Source organism: Haliotis rubra, unplaced genomic scaffold (genome assembly GCF_003918875.1).
Source record: "Haliotis rubra isolate DU_JTF1 unplaced genomic scaffold, ASM391887v1 Scf126, whole genome shotgun sequence".
In the NCBI taxonomy this organism is placed as follows: Eukaryota; Metazoa; Mollusca; class Gastropoda; order Lepetellida; family Haliotidae; genus Haliotis; species Haliotis rubra.
In genome coordinates, this window is record NW_025765181.1 from 1,753,480 (window position 1) to 1,774,965 (window position 21,486).

Consider the following 21,486-nt stretch of genomic DNA (forward strand, 5'->3'; position numbering starts at 1 on the left):
TCAATATCATCTTATCAGCTGTTGTTATCCACCCTTGATCAGATACACAGTGTGAGATAGTTTGGCTTTCCGTCATCTGCTTCTTTCTTAACGACTTATAGCCATAACAGCAGAAACTCTATAGGTCTTGGAGTGGTTAATGCTGAGGTTTATCAAACAGTTATTGTGATGATGTTTCAGGCAGCTATAGGGTGTTATTGTGGTGACTTCATAAACAAAAGGGGCAGTAAGATAGCCTAGCAGTTAATGTGTTTACTCATCATCCTAGAGACCTGGGTTCGATTCCCCACATGGGTACAATGTGTGAAGCCCATTTCTGGTGTCCCCCGCCGTGATGTTGCTTGAATATTGCTAAAACTAGTAAAAGCGGTGTAACACTAAACTCACTCACTCACTCACTCATAAGCAAAACTATTTTGGGTGTTGCCTAAAGCTACAAATTCAGCAGTGCATGACAAATGTATAATCAGCTGATAAGTAGACAGCATCTGTCCACTATACAATCAATTCAATGATACTTAGTAGCTATCCAGATAGGCCAGGATTAGGACGGGTAAATCAAGCACAATTCTAATAGTATGGCTATCGCTGTTAATCAGGAAAAAGAACATTGCATATGCTGTTGATGCGTGTGATACACTCTTTGATCTGAACATTGTATATTAACATAACAGTAAATGTCTGTGAATAATTAAAACAACAATTAATGTTAACAAGCTTTTAACTAACATCCTGTTTGGTACTGTATACCACCTGGTGCCCTCAGTCCTATTCCACACAGTGAACGCCTGTCAGGGATTAATCCCTGAGTAGACAACCAAAGGCTCTTTGATGCTGTTACTAATTCTCGGCATAAGTTGTGGACATGGTAATCAAACAAGTGAGGATATAGAAAAGCTGAATAATGCAATTCAAAAATCCAGGGCAGGAAGAAAGCACAATGACCAGATCATTAAAAATGAGCCAAGCTACAAGCTCTGAAAAAATTAGTTTGATGCAAGCATTTGATTTTTTTTATTTGGGTGACAAATTAGCCTGTAATTATTTATTGTCAGCTTTAAGCTTTTTCTGTTTTCAATTTCATTTTGGTCAATAAGTGTGATTCAGCATGCCGGAAAGTATCCCTGTCTACAAGACTAGTATGCTCAGGTTACTTGTGTCTAAAGTAATCTCTAGGATGCCTCAGGGACCCACGAAGATCCGGGTTAAAATTGGTGTTCAGCAACACATGCTTGTCGTAAAAGGCGACTAAGGGGATCGGATGGTCAGGCTCGCTGACATGGTTGACACATGTCAGCATATGCTAATTGCGTAGATCGATGCTCATGCTGTTGATCGATGGATTATCTGGTCCAAACTCGATTATTTACAGACCACCGCCATATAGTTGAAATGTTGCTGAGTGGGGTATAAAACTAAACTCACTCACTCACTATGCCTCAGGATTTAGATGTCAGTCTGTATTTTCTTGTGTATGTTACACAGTTTTAACAGAGAAACAGACCAACGTAAGAGGGAGAGGTTATTGCCTAGAAAATAATTTTGAAAATGTTATAGTTTCATGGATGTTTGAACTAAGTTTATTCTTTAACACTTGATCTCTGACAGGTATTGTTTTAGTGAACACCACCTATTGTCAGTGTAATTACAACACCATTATGGCAAATAGTTTTATTATCAAGGGCACAACACAAGAGACAGATTACCCCGGGAGAAGATTGTGTTGCTTGCCAGCCTAACTATTTGTGATTGTTGATGGTCATGTTTCCAGGTGCAATGGGTGACAAGGATGAGGAGAAGAAGAACGAGGAAGGGGATGAAGATGAGGATCCCGAGATTGCAGAAGCCCGGAGAGAGGCTGAAGAAAAGAGGAAAGACAAGCATAGAAAAATGGAGGAAGAGAGAGAAGAACTTCGGCAGTCCATACGAGACAAGGTTTGTTAATTGTGTCTTGATGCTTCAGTTTGGTTGTAGGGAGACATTTTGGTGCTTACTGATGTTGGTGAGTTGTGAAGATCTTAATGGTTTTGTTCTGAGGAGACAGTTTACAGTTTAGGCCATCCAAGAATTGTGAGGTGTGAAGATCTTCATGGTTTTGTTCTGAGGAGACAGTTTACAGTTTAGGCCATTCAAAAATTGTGAGGTGTGAAGATCTTCATGTTTTGTTCTGAGGAGACAGTTTACAGTTTAGGCCATTCAAAAATTGTGAGGTGTGAAGATCTTCATGGTTTTGTTCTAAGGAGACAGTTTACAGTTCAGTACATACACGAATGGTGAGGTGTGAAGATCTTCATGATTTTGTTCTGAGGAGACAGTTTACAGTTTAGTACATACAAGAATTGTGAGGTGTGAAGATCTTCATGGTTTTGTTCTGAAGAGACAGTTTACAGTTTAGTCCATTCAAGAATTGTGAGGTGTGAAGATCTTAATGGTTTTGTTCTGAAGAGACAGTTTACAGTTTAGTCCATTCAAGAATTGTGAGGTGTGAAGATCTTCATGGTTTTGTTCTGAAGAGACAGTTTACAGTTTAGGCCATTCAAGAATTGTGAGGTGTGAAGATCTTCATTGTTTTGTTCTGAGGAGACAGTTTACAGTTTAGGCCATTCAAGAATTGTGAGGTGTGAAGATCTTAATGGTTTTGTTCTGAAGAGACAGTTTACAGTTCAGTACATACACGAATGGTGAGGTGTGAAGATCTTAATGGTTTTGTTATAAGCATGGGACGATTTGGCCGATTATTTATGAATTATCAGGATGGGACGATTTGGACGATTATTTATGAATTATCAGGATGTGACAATAGGTCTATCTAGAGACAGCCTTCCAACTCACAGTATTGTAACTGAGAGTGTGTTCAGGGTATGGCATCAAGTGACAAGCAAACGACATGCTATGTATATTGGGGGTCTGAGAAATGGTGTACATCCTCACAAACTCACTTCATCTTAATTTCAGTATGGCTTGAAAAAGAAAGAGAAAACTCCGGAAGAAGAAGTCGCACAGCCACTAGCTGAAGGTCGTATAGGTCGCAAGAAGAAGACGCCAGCAGAGCTTGAGGCCGAAAACAATGCAGATTCAGATGACGACGAGTTATCAAGTAAATTCTCATCACTCTGCTGCTGCATGAATTTTGTCTGAAACCAGGTTACCATGGCGACACTGGATTATGTGTATGTCGAGGTCACATGTTTAGATGTTTTACCAATGTGAAGGTCATAATTGAATACTGGGAGTTGTATGACCTGTTTGTCTGCATCTCAGGATGTAGGTCTTATGTTGATGGGTATAGTCTCAAGTTATGTCTGAATACAGAGTTTAGTCAATTCATTTATCATTGTGTTCTTAATTGACTTGTGATACCATTAAACCATCCCCTCATAAGGTAGTGAATTTGTGTCAGACTTCAACTCAAACTGGGAAGGGTGTCCAGTATTCTAAGGAACCCTAACTCTCCTTGCAGAGTTATGTCCCTTAGTTCCCAGGATCCGCTGATGACAGATTCTTCCCACTTAGGATTCTTTAAGCATCAGTACCTCATCCGTGGTGGTAGGTTACTTCAAGGACATGAGTTTCGCTACCTGTATCACTTTGAGTGCTCAATATTCACCCGTGGAGTAACTGATATTCTGTTGAAAGCAGTCTTAGACACAACCCACTCACTCACTCTTAGAATAGCTTTAGGACTAGAAATTGATGTGTCTTGTATATCTTCACTGCAACTGTATGAGATCGTGAATATATTCCAGCGAGTTAGACTTTACTTAAACCCTTCTTGAAATTTTGTCAGAATTCAAAGTGGGGAAGTTTTGTGATAGATGTGTTCCTCTGTCAGCTGTTCATATAACAGGTTGATTTAGGAACATCCAGCAATATCTGTCAAGCTGAGTGTATGTTGTAGAGAAACCTTAATATAGGGCTGTCGGTGATTGAAAGTTTAAGAAATTGGAATATAAGAAATCTGAGCATTGATATTTCGGAAATCTGAGCATTCATATGTCTGAAATCTGAGAATTGATATATCGGAAACCTGTGTTCAATTATTGGAATGTTAGATACTTTGGGTATCCAGTTATTCATATACTGAATAAAATTAAACATTGATGCCTTGATCAAATGTTATTAAGATATATCAAAACAAAAAACTCATAATATGATAGTACCATGGTCATAGATTCAAAGCATACAATAATATTTCTTTGTGGAAATGAGCTGTTAAAGACACCAATTGTTCTGTTTTATTTATAACCTTTGCAGGGTATCTTTAAGGCCTTCTATCAGTTCAATTATTGAATCAGCACAAAATGAATCGGTTGTTAAAGGAGTAAGCCTATGTTTTGATTTGTAATAATATTATACTTGTATCAGTATTCTGTTCATTTTTGAGTATTGGAAGACGTAAAACTGTTTCCTAAGTCATTGATAAGCAGATACATGTTAAATATGTAATCCCTTCATACATTGTATGTGTATTCAACTCAATGGTTCTGGGTATGCCATAAAAGCTCAGTGACTAGACCAGAAGTTTGGGCATCAAGGCAACTTGTTAAAAGTGTTAAGTTTCAATTTGTTTGATTAACGTTTACACAGATGTATTTGTTGTTGTTGTTTATTTATGAACATAACATATTTGTTTTAGAAGATGGTTGTGTTAGCATAGCAAGTGAATATGCATAATAACAGAGAAATTACACCAGTCATGGTTTGGTTGTGTAGCATTTTCAAAATCAATGAGTTTAATATGTTTTGTGTTAAGTTTTGTTTCATAAGCAACAAAAGTTTTCATATAAACACAAAATAACATAAAGGACAAATCACAATTAAGAAAATTATCATGAACATACACAATAATTATTGTTCATAAATACCTGTTATCATCATCACCATTATCATTCTGAGTAGACATTTACAGGTGTAACTTCAGGTCCTTATCTTGTGTTTTTCTGATATATATAATTTTACAACATTAAGGCTTCCATTTTGTCACTGTGGATATTTTTAATCAAATCGGAAATAAAAACATGATTGTCAGAGAATTACCAGTCTCTGGTATCAGCCCGAACCGATTCCTTCAGGAGAAGAACACAACATAAGGAAACAAAGGTGTGATAAATTGTAGATATGAGTTAAATTACTGATCTACTTATGGTAAAAAAATAAGGGAACACATATTGATAAAAACAAACTGATTGCTCTGGTGAGAGAAGTTTCGTCATTAGATGGTCAGTACAATAACTGAAAAGTACCTTTGTTATTCATTACATTGCCAAGGAACCTTTGACCAGCTCTCCTGAACACATGGGCCTTGTTATACATATGTTCCTTTATTATCTTGCATGAGTATATTCCGAGATAATGTCTAATGGGATGATTAACAAGGATTCATACATCTGAAACTTTAATGGTTGAGACGCACACAGAAAATCTGAAAATAAAACATCAGAAAGGGACATGTTTAACATTTGTTTATATAATTTGCAGTCAGGAATTTTCTCAACTTTTGCTAAATGATACTTATGAACACTTTTTTTTATAAACACCTTGTTTCCTATGATTTTGTTTTACTTGTACAATGTATAGAATATTATATTATTTAAGAAATACACTTCGTTCTACCACCATGTATAGTGTAAATAAAAACACTTTTGCCCTGAACTATTATAGTTTGCGTCCGAGTGCACCGAAAGTGCTTTATAATAGTTCTGGGCGAAAGTGTGTTTTATTACACTATACATGGTGGTAGGGCTTAATTGTATTTCTTTCTAAGATGCCAAATTTAATACTTTCTAAAGATAATTACGATTAATTTAAGGCAGAAAACAAACGACGGTGTCGGTGACCTAAATTAAGAATCCTCGCACAGGGCTAACTGGGCTGTTCTATTGATGTGTCTGCCCCTACGTTACATCGAACGTTACCAGAAAAAAAAAACAAATGATAACAGTTTGATGACGGTTTACGTTGGGATTAAATATCTTCTCTGAATTATTTTAATTACATCTGTCATTAACGTAAACCATATGGGGCAATATGAACGTTGCATTTCTACTACCAGCGTAAGTTTAGATCAGTACATCCAGAGGAAGTTGAGTAGTCAGCGACATTCCACGATTGCATTGTGGGAATGTAAACATTACTGAACGTTACCGTGTCGCTGAAAACTTGTGAGTTGAAATGACACATTTTAACCGTCGTAAAACATAAACGTAATGTTTCCACCAGTGATGTTAGCTGCGTGAAGCAACAGCAAACCAAGAAACTGGATGCAACGGTGTAGTTTACTGTAGGAGGCCGTACGAGGCGATGACAACTGACATGCATCGTGACGTCGCTGACATTGTGACGTAATGTAGAATGGGTCGATTACGAGGGGGCAGACTAGAATGGCGCAGTGACGGGATAACGTCATTCAATTGTTACATCATCAAAAAACTATACCTTTATTGTCTGATAATGGTTTTTTTTTGATTGTTCTAACCGCTAGGCATCTTAGAAAATAATGTACTTGTGTTGTGCAAGACTCAGTACTTTCAATGCATGCTCAAAGTGCTAACATTATCCCCCCTGTCAATGGACTTTCATTCTCAACTCCCTGGGAAGTCTACATGATCCTGCCTTTTCATTGATAGTATTCATGTTTAGTTTGTGTATTTGTAGACATTACACACACAAGTTGATTTCACCCAGGGCTGTCAAAATGACACAAATCATTATTCGTAAGTCATTCAGTTAATCTATGTGCAATTAAAACATACACCATTGAAATCTGTAGTCTTTTTTTGAATACTGCCAAAACGTTTTGAGATCCCTGTTCTTCATTGTTAAGGACTTGTTTCAGGATTTTTCATTGCAAAATGTTTTGTATTATTTCATACAAAATACTTTGTTATTGTGTTTATTATGTTATGATCATTATTATCATGCATACATAGTTACAGTACATTTAACACATAATAATGCTTTCTTTTATACTCTGTGTTTATTCTGTTTGAGCACCAATCAAATCTTGTTGACCATTAAAGAGTTGATATTATAGATGTTAATAAAACAGGGCATTAAATAAAAACAAGTTGTCTCCTTGGCAAATAAGGAAATCAAACCAGTGTCAGTAAGACTGATAATAAGATGGCAGGTGGTAAAAAACAAATAAGAGAATTGCAATGAAGACAAATGAATGTTTTTTCAGCACCTTTTGTCTTGCTATTGTTTGACTTTGGCCATCTTGTGACGGCTGCTAAATCTGTTCTAACCTTATTTGTTCACCTTATGCATGCTGAGCACTGGGTCACACCGACTGGCAACACTAGTGGGGCAAATTCAACAATCACAGATTGTTTCCCTCGCTTTGAAGTCAATAAGCCATGTCATAGCTGTAGACAATAAAATCTACTGTAATATGTTGGCTTTTCAATTCTCATTTTTCGGATAGTTTAATATTCCTTTTTAACCATTCTTACTTAAAAGCGTTTGGTACTTCCCTTGTATATTGTGATTTCTCTATAGTATAGTTTGAAAGACTATGTTTTCTGAAGGTTCAAAACTATTATTTAGTTTCACAGTGATTGTTTTATCACACTACTGCAGCCAGTCTGTGTTCTGAACATTATCTGATATAGGTCTGTCAGTGTGGGGCCACAATCGGAGAGATATGCCTGTTATTCTTAAAAGTCAAAGTCTTCTTACAGCCATCTTGTAGATTGAACTTAAATTGTTATATCATGTCTGTGGAAATGATGTTTTGGGTTAAATAACACTTTGAAACTTAAACATATGCAAATGGGGTATATTGAAACTGACACATTGTTACGCTGGACAGTGTAAAAGTTGACCAATAGGTCAAAATATATGAACTTACAGATTTGTGAAAAATAATGGATTTGGAATTTTGTCATTATGTGTTTTCATAAATATAATGTAGGGTCCTTAAAGTTTAAAGAAATCTTAGCGTAGAATCCATCCATTCAGTAGATTCTGTTTCTGGAATCACAGTCAGTGTGTCACAGATGGCAGCGTACTGAGAGATTTATATCAGTGTTCAATGGCCTATTTAATCAGCATGTATCTCCAAGGGAGATAACTCTATAGACATATGACTCCTTTTTTACAATGAATGTGCGGTTTCAGTGTAGATTCTTACATCATCATCACTTTGATAACGGTGCTAGTATCTGCAGCAAAATGTCACATTTATTGTAGTAAACAAGATGTATATTCATAGAACTGTCTCTCTGGCTCCTTATACCAATTCTAGATGCTACTTAAAGAAGTTTGCATGCATGTTTTTTTCTTCTCATCATTCAGAAGCACCCAATCTTTTTTATATTTAAATAAAACACGCATTTGTATTGATGGTAGAATGTTTTTTTCAAACTGAAAATGTTTTTGAAAATGATTATTTTCTCATTCTAATTTGTTCATGGGATACGATTCTGTTTCAGTGGCCTAGAACCCAGTGATTTTAGATAATGGTTGACATATTTCATTTAATATTGGTTTCAAGTGTATTTTACTGTTTTACAGAACTGTTTTCCAGTAAAAAAACCATACATTATGCCATGTGTGTGTTATTTAATCTGATTTTTCTGCTTCCGTTGTTGTTTTGCCCATTTGTTGTCTCATTTGCTGTTTGCTATTTTGTCAATTTTTCCAGTCATCTTTCTCCATAACATACACAAAACGCAGATTTCAAAACTAACTTTCTTGTTTCCAGAACAATATTCCTTATTAATCCTAAGAAAATTTTGGTGTATCTGTTTGCAAGGGATTAGTGATAAATACATTCACGAAAAGGAAACTCTTCTCATATACAATTATTTAAATTTGTCATTTTGATATTGACAGTGACATAAACATCTACGGGCTCCCATAGAGTTGGGTAGGGAAACAAAAACTTCACATTAACAGTTATTTCCCTTTAGATTGCTGAACATTACTTCTAGTAACTTGTAATCAATGGGAAAAGAGTATTCTTTGAAAGTGAGTTCATCTCAAAATATGTAAAAGATCAAAATTCTGTTTAAACACAAATGTATAGTTACTTCATTGAAAGTCTGGTGTCCCCCGCCGTGATGTTGCTGGAATATTGCTAAAAGCGGCGTAAAACCAAACTCAGTCAGTCAGTCATTGAAAAGTCTGACATACCTCATAATTTCATGTAAACATATTTACAGATGTAAGAACCTCTGAAGAACACCCACACCAAATGAAACCTTGGTACTTAAGTCATATTTCATTGAAAATCATTTTCTCAAGAAGGAATCCAATGTTGATATTAACATTTTTACATGACCTGAAATAGCTCAGGTTCCATAGTTGGAGGCGTTCTGTAGGCATTCTGGAGCTTAATTAAAGTAACTGCAAAAAGTTTAGTTTGAAATCTGCTATGTTTATTCTGAAATACTGAAGAAGACAGTGCTTATGCATTAAGCAAGACAGACTGTATGTTGAAACCATGAGCTTCCTGTGCAAACCCTACCCGGCACGCAAGGATTCTAGGTTAATGTGTATGACGTCGTGGTGGTGTGTGACGTCGTGGTTGATGTCGTGATGTTGCTGCCACTGTGTCCATTGTCTCCTTTCCTGTTTTCCAGGCTTCCCCAAAAACTTAACCGAGCTCCAATCTAAAGTGAGTGAACTGCCAACAAAATTGGCCGCGGGAGTAGGGGAGGTAACTCAGAAGTGTGTAGTGCAGTGATCCGTGCAATGTAAGTGATCTGTTGTGGAACCACGCATACACATATCCGTCTGTCATCTGTCATACTGCCATCCTAGTGTGTCCATCTGTCAGTCCATACACTGGCCAGTCTGGTCACAGACTGGTCAGCTCTGCATGTATGCATGTCGTAGGCTAGCTTTAGCTGTTCGCTGTTGTTTTAGCACCCTTTAGTGTTGTTTCTGAACCAAGTTAGCACCTCAAGAGTGGATTGTATATGTCGCAGGGCTTGTGTTTTGTTGGAATAATGCTGTTTTTATAATAATGCCACCTTCGTATAGCTGGAATATTGCTGAGTGTGGCATTGAACAAAACAAAACAACAAAATGTATGATAATGACAATTAAAAGAACATGTTTTCAGGGAAGCAGTATGTTAACTTTTTGGATTTTTTGCTGTAATAAGTGTATACATATATCATAACGGCATTCTGGAACTGTCAGGAATCTCCAGCTCTTGATCTGTGATCCAAGGGAAATAACTCTTTTTGAATCCTAAAAGTTTTGCATAAAATCTTTCCATTCCTGTCGTTTACAGGAATAGTTTGATGCCAGTAAAGAATTAAGAATACTTATTTATCAATGTAATATCATTATTCTACAAAATTATTATTCCTATTGACAACATTTGTTAGACCATAAATAGTGTTCACAAGAGGATGTTTAAATGGTGCCTCGAAGATAATTGGATTTACTCACCATTATCATTATCATCTACAGTTATACTGACAGATAACCTCACAGCATTTGATATTTGATAATGAAGGATGTTTGGATATACAAAGCAAAGAATTTTTAATAACTCTCTAATATATCTCATGTAAGCACATATTCTTGAAGACGTACCCTTGCGATTCCAGGTTACAATTGGTCCCCAGCAATCTATGCTTTATGTAAATGGAGACTTAACTGATCTGTTACCATGGTAACCTTTTCGCATGTCCACATTGGTCATAATATCAGACCTTGCGCAGGCTCCTGGCTCAATTATTTACTGGTTGCTGTCATGTTGACTGTTATATGGGTTTAAACAACAAACAATCTTAAAGAAAGCCCTCATTATGTCAGACTGATGATCTATCCTGGTAGAAGTGTATTTATTCTGTTATGTGGTTGTAAAACATTCACCATTCTTTCAGGAACCAAAAAGCTTACACTACTGCCCTACTGATGTCATTTTATCTGCATACACAGAAGATTTCTTTTTTGTTGTTGACTGAGTTGTCTCATGTTGTGCATCAGCTGTCACACTGCACAGAGTTTCATGGCACAGAACTTGATAAACATCCAGATTACGTATGACAATAATTCGGTGATAGAATCTAAGCTCAGGAGTCCTCTAACTGTATATTCCATAGTGTGTCAAGTATGCCTGGAGAATGGGAAATCCCAATAATGATCAACTGATATAGAACACTGTAGATGGAACTAATCAAACAGAATGAAGAGGTACGTGTAGAGCTGGTGTGCCGGCTGTGATTGAGAGATCTACTGATGCTGCTGATGTTCAGAGTTGGATCCAGCAGGATCAAACACACCCTTTGTACTATTCTCCTCTCTGCCCTCCCCTTCAGGATCCAACATTGTAATGGCTCCTGTGGTCCTCCCTTCCCTCTGGACACGGCATTGTAATGGCTAATGTGGCCCCCTGCCCTTACCTCTGGATCCGATATTGTAATGGCTCTTGTGGTCCTCCCTGCCCTTCCCTCTGGATCCGACAATGTAATGGCTCTTGTGGTCCTCCCTCCCTTTCCCTCTGGATCTGAAATTGTAATGGCTCCTCTCTTCTCCCCCCCCCCCCCTTCCCTCTGGATCCAACATTGTAATGGCTCCTCTGGCCCCCCCTGCCCTTCCTTCTGGATCCGATATTGTAATGGCTCCTGTGGTCCTCCCTCCCCTTCCCTCTGGATCCGAAATTGTAATGGCTCCTCTGGCCCCCCTGCCCTTCCCTCTGGATCCGACATTGTAATGGCTCCTGTGGTCCTCCCTCCCCTTCCCTCTGGATCCGAAATTGTAATGGCTCCTGTGGTCCCCCTGCCCTTCCCTCTGGATCCGACATTGTAATGGCTCCTGTGGCCCTCCCTCCCCTTCCCTCTGGATCCGACAGTAATAATGACTCCAATGTTTTTTTACTAACAAGCAAAACATCCCATGAAATATAAAGAATATATTCAAACTTAACATATACATAACTCTCTTATAATAGCACTATGCCCTAAGGAAAGATAATATTCTTCCAGCGTGGAATAAAAGTGTTAAAGAGAAAAACATTTGATATTATCCTAGAAGAAATATTTCAGCATTAAGTTTGTGTTCTTAAAATCAGCTGAAAGTTCCAGAGGAAGAAATATTTTAGTTTGGCCTTACAAGTAGCTTTCATTTCATTTGCTGATATGTTCCCATGAAGGGCTATGCACCTTGTAAGCATGCTGCTCATCATAGCAAATCGTTAATCATACATTAAATAGCATTTTCTCATTGTCTGAAGTTCACATTCTGGTTTTCAGTCAGATTCCAAGCCTTGACTTTGTTCCAAGATGATTGCAGGTGTTCTCAAACAGGGATACTTTGTAATTAAAATATTTACGTCTGAGTAGAAGTCCAGAATCATCCTCATTCCTCAGTGTCCTTCAAAGATTCCCCATCATGGATATGATAAAAGATGTACACTAATATTTGTTTAAACAGAAAATTGTTTAATCCCAACTTTTACTACATATCTTTCTAACATTGAGAATACTGAAATCAGGGTCACGTTTCACTAAGCGATCTTGGTGCCACAATGATACAAAATAAACCTATATTCAACTTAATGAGTTACGATCACCTTGGTGCTACTAAAGTCATAAGCCCTACAATAAACTGTGAGATTTACGATCATCTTTGTGCTACGCAGTCGTAAGCCCATGTTAAATTACAGGAGTAACGATCACCTTAAGATTGTTGAACAGTGCCCTGTTCAGTGACTTAACAATTGACCTCCATATAAAATATGCTTCCAATGTCTGTTAGGTTGTCATGACAACACCTCAATTTGACAGCATTTAGGTAAATGTCCAATCAAACGGTATCACAGCCAAATATGTTTTAGGTGTTTTGTTGTGGATTTGTTAGTTTTATGGCAGGGTTTAGACGTAGGCGTTACTTTATGAATTGTTTCCAAATGCAAAAATATTTATGCAGGAATTATGTAAATAGACGTAGAGATGTAGAGAATAACTAGTGTTGTGGTGAGCTTTGATTGTCTTCTTTCCCTATGACATATAGCTACATGTTAACTGTATCAATTAACATGTTAATGCTTAAAGGGTATAACAATTAAATTATTACAGATATTACAAAGTTTTATTGTCAATAAACTGCAAATTTGAAACATTAAAAACATTGATATAGTTAGTTATTCATTCATATAAATCGTTCAAAAATTATTTGCCGATAGGTATTAAGTTTGAATTCAATGTTGCATTTCTCCATGCATTCAGTAACACATACTGACATGTGTCTTACTGAATATGTTCATTGCTCAGTGTTCAGTATATAGATTAGTGACTGTGCCAAAGTCTAGGTAGCTCCAACAAGCATTACTTATGTATGTGTAGTATATAGACAAGCATTATTTATTTCATTAACAATACTTCATGGCCTTACAACACAATGTTCCTCCATCAACCACGAATATATACTGAACAAAATATATAAGTGGGCATGACTATTTCGGGGAGATATGTTTTTGTAGTGAAGACATAGCACACAATTTCATCAAAATATCATCCAACATATTCACGTTTCGTAAAGAAATTGTTTAGTATAAATGAACTATATGAGATATGATACAGTACAGAATTTAACAAGAAATCAAATCATTGCCTGACTCAAGCAATCAAATTAAACCTTTACATTAATTGTAAACAGTAAATTGGCAACACCCATGTTGAAAATGTGGTAACTGAAAAATAGGTTCCCGATTCCAACCAAAATTCAAACTGGTGTATTGAAATTGACATCTGCTACAGTGGATGTCCTTTCATGCATTACAACCATTTGAGAAACATTCATTGATTTCCATGCTTTCTTAAAACTATCCATAATATAGTTTCTCTTGCTTTGAATCCATCAGCTCCACACATTGCTTCAATGTCAGGTAATGGAAGGGGATGCAAAATGTCCCTGCAAGGAGTATGGCTGATTTATGCTCCATGAGCTGTGCAACGTCTCATTTCATTGGCTGAATAGACACCCAATCAGAACACTCTATAGCTAATATATTGATGGGTGACAGGGATTAGGTGTTTATAAGCCCATGAAGCATTGATGTTGTATTAATTTCTATTGCATGTTACTATCCCCAAGACTGACTGAAAAATATGAGATCTAACATGAATGTATATATTTTTGTAAATTAATTGTAATTTAAATCTGAATCTTAAATGTGTATCTGTTATTTGTCCATGCAGTGTTAAATAATGTTAGTTGTATCAGAAGTTCCACCTTAATTTGAACATCTGTTGTTCTTGTATATACACAAATATTTATTAAATAGTTCATATCAGAAATGTTGAATCTATCGAAAATGTGTTTCAAGCTGTTAGTGAAAATTTGTTGTGTGGAGAATACTATTGTCCTGAAAAAAACAATTATTGGTCGATTAAGGTTCTGTCAAATTTGGATCACCAGTTATGTTAATAGCAGTATTGTTTCTATATTGTAAAGTATGGATTTATCATAATGGTTCTATGTTTATATGATTACACCAGTTCATCTCATGCATTACAAAGCTTCATCACTTGACCCACAATTTCCTTCCACAATGATTGTTATGGTGTAAGGATGTCATTGACTGGAACATGTAGTAACGATATATATACCCCAAAGTATCATGATGTATTCATGTATCAATAAATAACAAAATTAGTTATTTAGTATATCTATTGCTAAAAAAATATATCAAGACCAGCAGTCAGTAAAAGTAATGCTATATATAAACTAGTTTTATCCATTAAATGTTTCCACTTGAATTTTTCAGCTTTGTATCAATTTTCCATCCTAACAAATGTAAACATTATCGTAGCAGTAAATGATCATTTCAGTATCAATATCAATAAACATGTTTATCGATATCATTATACACATTGACATCCCTACTATAGTGCTATTCATTTTCTTGTTACCATGACAACAAATTGTACTTATGATTTTTCATTTAACTTTACAGGTTTAGTCAGCCTTAGTCCCATTATGCAAGAGAAGGCATTTGGAAGATGTAGCATTAACATTCTGTTGGTACGGTGTATAGTATCTAGTAGCAACAGTTGCTTGGATACTGACAGACAGTCAGTTCTGATTGGCTAGTGATGGAAACAAGATTGGCAGCATATCATGTTTTGCTTTGTCCAATCAGGATGGAGACAGGTCGGCATGGTAACGATAGACGATGAAGGATAGACCATTTATGTTGCCTTTGTTTCACCAGCGTTTATTGACAGCATATATTGTTTACGTTACGACATACCTCTCATGGTTGGCGCCATGTAAAGATAGATCACAATCTCCATGGTTGCGATGGTGGAGAGTTTGGCAATCATTTCACTGGCTGCTATGTTCAAGGTTTTTTAAGTCACTTTTATAAGTTCATATTTTTCTCTCAAGCTGTCAGGATTATTTGAGAATCAGTTAACTGTCATTATCTGGAACTAATGTATCAATCTTTTTGAAATCTTTTTACATTTTATGGTCACAATTCAGATTAATTTAAATACCGACTTATTCTACTTGTCTTCATGGTTTGATATAAGGACAAAGAATTTTGCATCTTTGAAAAATGCAAGTTAGATTTGGAAACCATTTACAGTATTTTTTAGCTACCTCGTTCATCAAAAGAATTAACTGGCAATATTTTGAGATGCATTCGTTTTCTATGATTTTGATTTTTCAAGTTACACATAACAACAATAATCAAGTTAGATATGAACAAAATGACAAGAAATTTGATAACTCTTGACTGTCAGTTGTAACCCAAGAGGTACAGAGGGTACCAGATTATCACAGGGTCATAAGAATTAAAGGATCATAAGAATTAAAGGATCAACATGGCACAGACAACTTACTCCTCAAACAGCTTGAAAACAGATTACAACCATAATTGGAATCTTACGAGTATATTTGTTGAGAATTCTAACTTTAATCTAAAAGTGAACATTCCACTTAAATTCATCTATACCTAGTCTCTGTGATTGATGAGAATTCCTATGATCTCGGTTTTGTTATTGCTTCATGACAGTTTGCCATGACATTTGCCATGACATTGACTTAAGTATTATATTTGTGTTATGAGAGAAATCTGCATTGTCGGCAATAACATGTTCAGGTCATCAAAGTGTTTATTTCTTGTTATGCTATTTTATACAAAGAAGTACTTTCATTTGTTTTTTCTTTTTATTGTATGTAAATATATATCTATACGTCATTCCAAGTACATTTTAAGTCATTATCTCATATCTTCCTCCTGTTTTATTGTTTAATTTCTTATTAATCAAAATTGTTTTAATTGGATCAATTTTATTAAAAATTGTTTCACCAATTGTCATCCTTATATCTGTTTTATCAATTATTTTCTTAAATGCATCAAACAAAAGTTGTTCATATTTCAAACACATTTTTCAAAATAAAATGATCTCAACACACAAGGTCCCTTAAGCACTTATACATATATTCACATCACAAATTCCAGTTATCTCCCTTTGGTTGTCATGTTATTCACAAATCTTGCTTCTGTACAATAACACTAAGATGCATTTAACCTGTTTTGTTATGTATTACTGAGTATGCCCTCATTATCCTGTCACTCATATCGGATGGTGCAATCACATGAACATATGAATGTTTTTCCTTCTTTGTATGACTTGTCCAAGATACAGCGTTATGTTACCATAGCGATAATGGAACTGGTAAGTTGGCGTCAAGTGTTGCTATACTGAAGACTTCTTCAGCTTGTAGACTAGCAATAGGCATCATATTTATCACTTGTATCTATCAGATCGCCAGATTAAGTCATCTTCCATCACTTACTTACATGTTATCAACTCTTTCAGACGAGCAGGAAATCTCTACCTATAATTCGTCATAATCACATTCAATATTGAATCACTGAATCAATGAACTTGGAAAATACTCTTAATAATAGTTGGATAGTTCTTCAACAGGAAGTAGGATATCCTATAATCAGTGATGAATATCAGATGATGCCAGATTGTTTTGAGAATGGGTGTTAAAGAGATTTACCTATTGTCTGAACCAGATGAAGAGTTAACAAAGAAGGCAGGATTTACAGTGCTCTTTATAAATTAGGTATGATTTCAGTTTTATCCTAATCATATTAAAGTATTTAGCTTCATTCGAATCTTGCCAAGGTTACAACATTTGCTTCTCATATGTAGAATATTAAACATCATCGGCGCTGTATAGCGATGGTGCGGATGTTGTTGTGATGGTCATGACGAACGCTGTCATACTTATGATTACCCAGGAGAGTTCAAGAAAACCAACTCCAGACTTTTTAAGGGGGAAGGCAAAATTTTCCGATCCAATGACACCCGTTTATGTCCTACGATGCATCTATTTGTCGAGGTGTGACATCATGGCCCTTCCAACAGACCATCTGCAGTGTTTTTCTTGTGATATTTCTACTTAATGTACCAGGTCTGATATGTATGCCATGGACTCTGTATTGTGAGTTGCCATGGAAACAAGGTACTTCACATTTATTAGAATAGCATTATTTTGAGGATGTTCTCTCACTGGACTTACCTGCCTATGACTCTTGCCTTCACTTGATAATGCCCTGGAAAATCTTTATGAAAGTTTATTCTGTAAAATTAAAAAATTACTAAAAAATAATTTGAAGACTGTGCATTAAGATACACAATACCTGACATACAACAAGGCAGTAAGCTAAGTATGCTTTAGTAAGTATTGGTTTCATTATGATCTAATCAACTATCAATTCCAAATATTTCCAATGAAGTTCATCCAAGTAGATAAATCAGAATATATTCTTGAGGTCACATTAAATATTTCTAGCTGAAACTCCTGATAAGTCTAAGATTTTCCTGTTGAATATTGAAGTGTTGAATACCCTTACACGGAGAGGTGGTTGTGGCAGTTTGGCAAGCCAGTGAGAGAAGCCAGCTTTTGTCTCCTCAACAACTTGTACGGAGACCAACATGGCTGTTGTAGACATATTGTGGCATGTACAGAGTTATTGTTGCATTTTCTTTTACTTAGTTCAAGACAATGTTGACCAGAAATAAAGTTATAAATATAGAATGTTCCCAGTGTACTGTTTTTCATTTGAGGTGTGGGTGAAGTTTGGCTACTTCAAGATCAGCAATAGTTCACCTTCATTGGGACATCGTATGAATAATATTGGTTTATGCTGCATCAGCTGTTCGAGTTGAGAACCAGTTTCTTTATCAGAAGAGGGGTGGGGGTAGTCTAGTGGTTAAAGCGTTCACTCGTCACGCTGATGACCCGGGTTCGATGCCCCACATGGGTACAGTGTGTGAAGCTCATATAGTCCATATCCTCACACAACACAGAATTACATATTGATGCTCAGCATGGCTTTACTTTTTGACATTTGAAACTGGTCTTGTTAAGTTTGATTTTAGACACAGAAAACATATGTTGGTACGAAGGCTTTGCTGGCAATACCAAGAATTTAACGCACATGGATCAGATAATTCTGAACTGCCTCCACACTGACTGAACTTAAAGTTCAACTGACCACCCAAGGAGTCATTTTTGGGACCTTCCCTTGCAGAAGTATCATTTTGGAGTTAAAGATTGGATTTGATTTGATTTCTATTCAAGAAACACAGTGCTCGGGTTTCATACAGAATGCAACATAAAAGACCAAGGACCACTTTCACAAAGTGGTCGCACCTCTACTAACATGTAAACTCAGTTCCTCTGACATGGACTTAGACTCACACAACATGTAAGACTTTTGGGAGCAAATTTCCCCATTCATAAGGACGTGAAATCTCCCTGTACAAGTAAGAAGAGTGTCCTGTTTATGTTATGTCAGAATAGATCCAGCAATAGACTGCTACAAAATTTCCGTGTTAAATTTATTATCAGCTTTCGTCAACGATATCGCCACTGATCTTGATCCGGTAACGGAGGATGCATTAACATCGAACGCCGAATTTTAATTTTAATGCCTTCCGTCCACATAAAATAAACAGTTGGGTTATCTTTTCCAAACAAAATGATATTTTTGAAATTTGTACTGTTTCAAATTTAGCGGTAGTAAAAACACAATTAGATCTACAGAATCTGCAAAGCCGTTCTGTTTAGCCCAACATACTTTTTTTTCTAAATGTATAATATCGTTGAAAAAGTTATTTAAGCTTAGTCATGATCCCTCTTATCCATTTACACTTAGCATCTAAAAGTAGTCTATTAAAGTATAATTAATTACCTTACCGTGTTTATGCCAGAGGTACACCCTCGTGTCCTGATCCATCCTTTCGGAAATATCACCACAAATCTGGCTCTTTGTCCAACAGACTCGCGAACATGCCAGCGAATCCGATTCAATTTGAATTCACTACACACTTTGAAGCCACTAGGTCACAAAACACTTTCCAAAATGTAGAAAATAATATCCGTAGAATCGAATTTGAGCACAAAGTACACACATGAGTGTGTAAGAGTCACAACAGCAGCTGTCGCACGCAGACGTAGAGGTGCGTGAAATCGTCAAGTTGACAGGGCGCAAAATTCAACAGTATCTAAATTCGGTACAACACGGACTTCTCGTTACAGCAAAAGCGCCCTACTCTTAAATTTTTGTACCAGTACCAGTAATTAGATATCAAAAGACTATCTCCAGTCATACAATCAGGTTAACCTTGCGCAAACTGTCAGTGGCTCTCCTGTCGCATCTTTCCAAATGTAAACAATGACTTCGAGAAAAGGTCAAGAGCCATGAGGTTGCTGCCACTATTCTGGTGGGGAAAAGAGTCTACGGTGGAATTTTCAAATGTAGACCAAGCTTTTCAAACTTATTTGATATATGTTTTCCAACTTATCAGTTAATGATTGGTGATTGATGCATTGAAAAAAACAAAACGTGATTTGTTATTACTGAATCTGGAGTTTGTTAGTCATTGACGGTTTGCCACCAAACACCCCGTTTCGGGCGATACCACTTGAGATTGGAATGAGGCCGCTTCACGTATTGACTCATAACCGAAGAAAGAGCTCCACCTGAAATTGTTCATAAAATTGTCATGGTAGAATGGAGATAAACCTACATGTATTATTTGGAAATCAGAGGTATATAACGAAATTATAATAGCTCTAAATTGTTCATTTAAAACCTCACGCTACGCGTTCCGGTTTTAAATGAAATTTAGAGAATTATATTTCGTTATATACCTCTGATTTTCTCTACAATAGGTTTATCTCTAAATATCGTTGATGAATTGATCTTTTTATTCGCTGAACAAACGTGGACATATGAATTATAGTCCTAGTTGCTAAGGAAACGTTGAGGCTGAAATGAAATCACTAGTTTGTGTTACAACTCCAAAAGGTTCCACAAAATCGAAGAATGTTTTTATGTATGCCTTGTTTTACTTCTTCATCATTACGAAAGTAATCCGTCAATGAAGACGGCTGTAGGTGAATTCGTAACCAAAACCGGTTCGTAGACATGTGGAAATCCGGTGGATTCGTAGACGGATTGAGCGGTGAATTCGTAGACGTTATTAAAATGGGAAAAGTTCATCCTCAATGATGAAGAAAATCGACGAAAAGTGTTTGCATTTTGTGAAATAAATAAAATATATCAATTAAAGTATGATCGGCGGTGAAAATATCCTTAAATAATAAAATAACAAAATATGCTTCACAGTGGTCCATGTCACAAATTCCGACAAATCACAGGCCGCTAATATATTAAATTCAGTTGTGTAAAATTAAAAGATATGTATTAGGTAAGTATCGTCATTCAACGTTCAACTACGCAGACCAGCAGAGAAGTAGCAGAAAACGCACATCTCCCACACAGAGTATTTCGCAATCAAAACAACTCACCACTTCCTAATTAACATTCACAACAACTCAGTGAAACCTGTTAATCCTCCCACAACAATGAAACCAGTCGGCAATTATAATGAGTAGACTAATTTTGTTCACTACCCCGCCGTCTCCACCTTCTCCGACTCTTCCTCTGTCCCCGACCCTGCCTCTCTCTCCACCATCGTCGCCGAACCCTACATCACCTGCTGCTGAGGGAGGTGTCAAAACTAAATGGGCCAATGGTCACTGAGTGACTGTGATACTGTGTTACTACTTTGACACGTGCTGTTGTGAAAATTGTTGTTAAATATATTACATTATCACTCTTCCATAACAATGTTGTCTGTCTTTTACATTCTACGACGCTTCATCTTTATTACACACACAGTAAATAATATTTTCGTATCACTGAAAATAAAAATACAACACAAACCCTATATATACAAATACATGTAAAACAAGTCTAGACAAGATGCAGGGGAAAATATTCGTTCACTCTTCAATCACATTTTCTTGTGTCCTCAGCTGCCCTTAGTTTCGTATCATCACTGAAAACAAAGCATACGGGAAAATATTCATTCACAATTTCCTTGAGTCCTCAGCTGCCCTTAGTTTCGTATCACTGAAAACAAAGCATACGGGAAAATATTCATTCACAATTTCCTTGAGTCCTCAGCTGCCCTTAGTTTC

General features: G+C 36.3%; 1 protein-coding gene across 10 annotated transcripts in view; it reads left to right on the top strand.

The window, feature by feature from the left end:
- The window catches only part of LOC124266484 (complexin-like), a 286,478-nt gene extending 268,444 nt beyond the window's left edge, over positions 1-18,034 (top strand). For all 10 annotated transcript variants that reach the window (XM_046701276.1, XM_046701279.1, XM_046701275.1 and 7 more), the window contains 4 exons: positions 1,772-1,935; positions 2,956-3,097; positions 9,588-9,701; positions 14,921-18,034. In XM_046701276.1, coding sequence (XP_046557232.1) covers positions 1,772-1,935; positions 2,956-3,097; positions 9,588-9,691 — 410 coding nt within the window. In that variant the 3' untranslated portion in view covers positions 9,692-9,701; positions 14,921-18,034. The remainder of the gene's footprint in view (positions 1-1,771; positions 1,936-2,955; positions 3,098-9,587; positions 9,702-14,920) is intronic.
- The last annotated feature ends 3,452 nt before the right edge of the window (positions 18,035-21,486 follow it).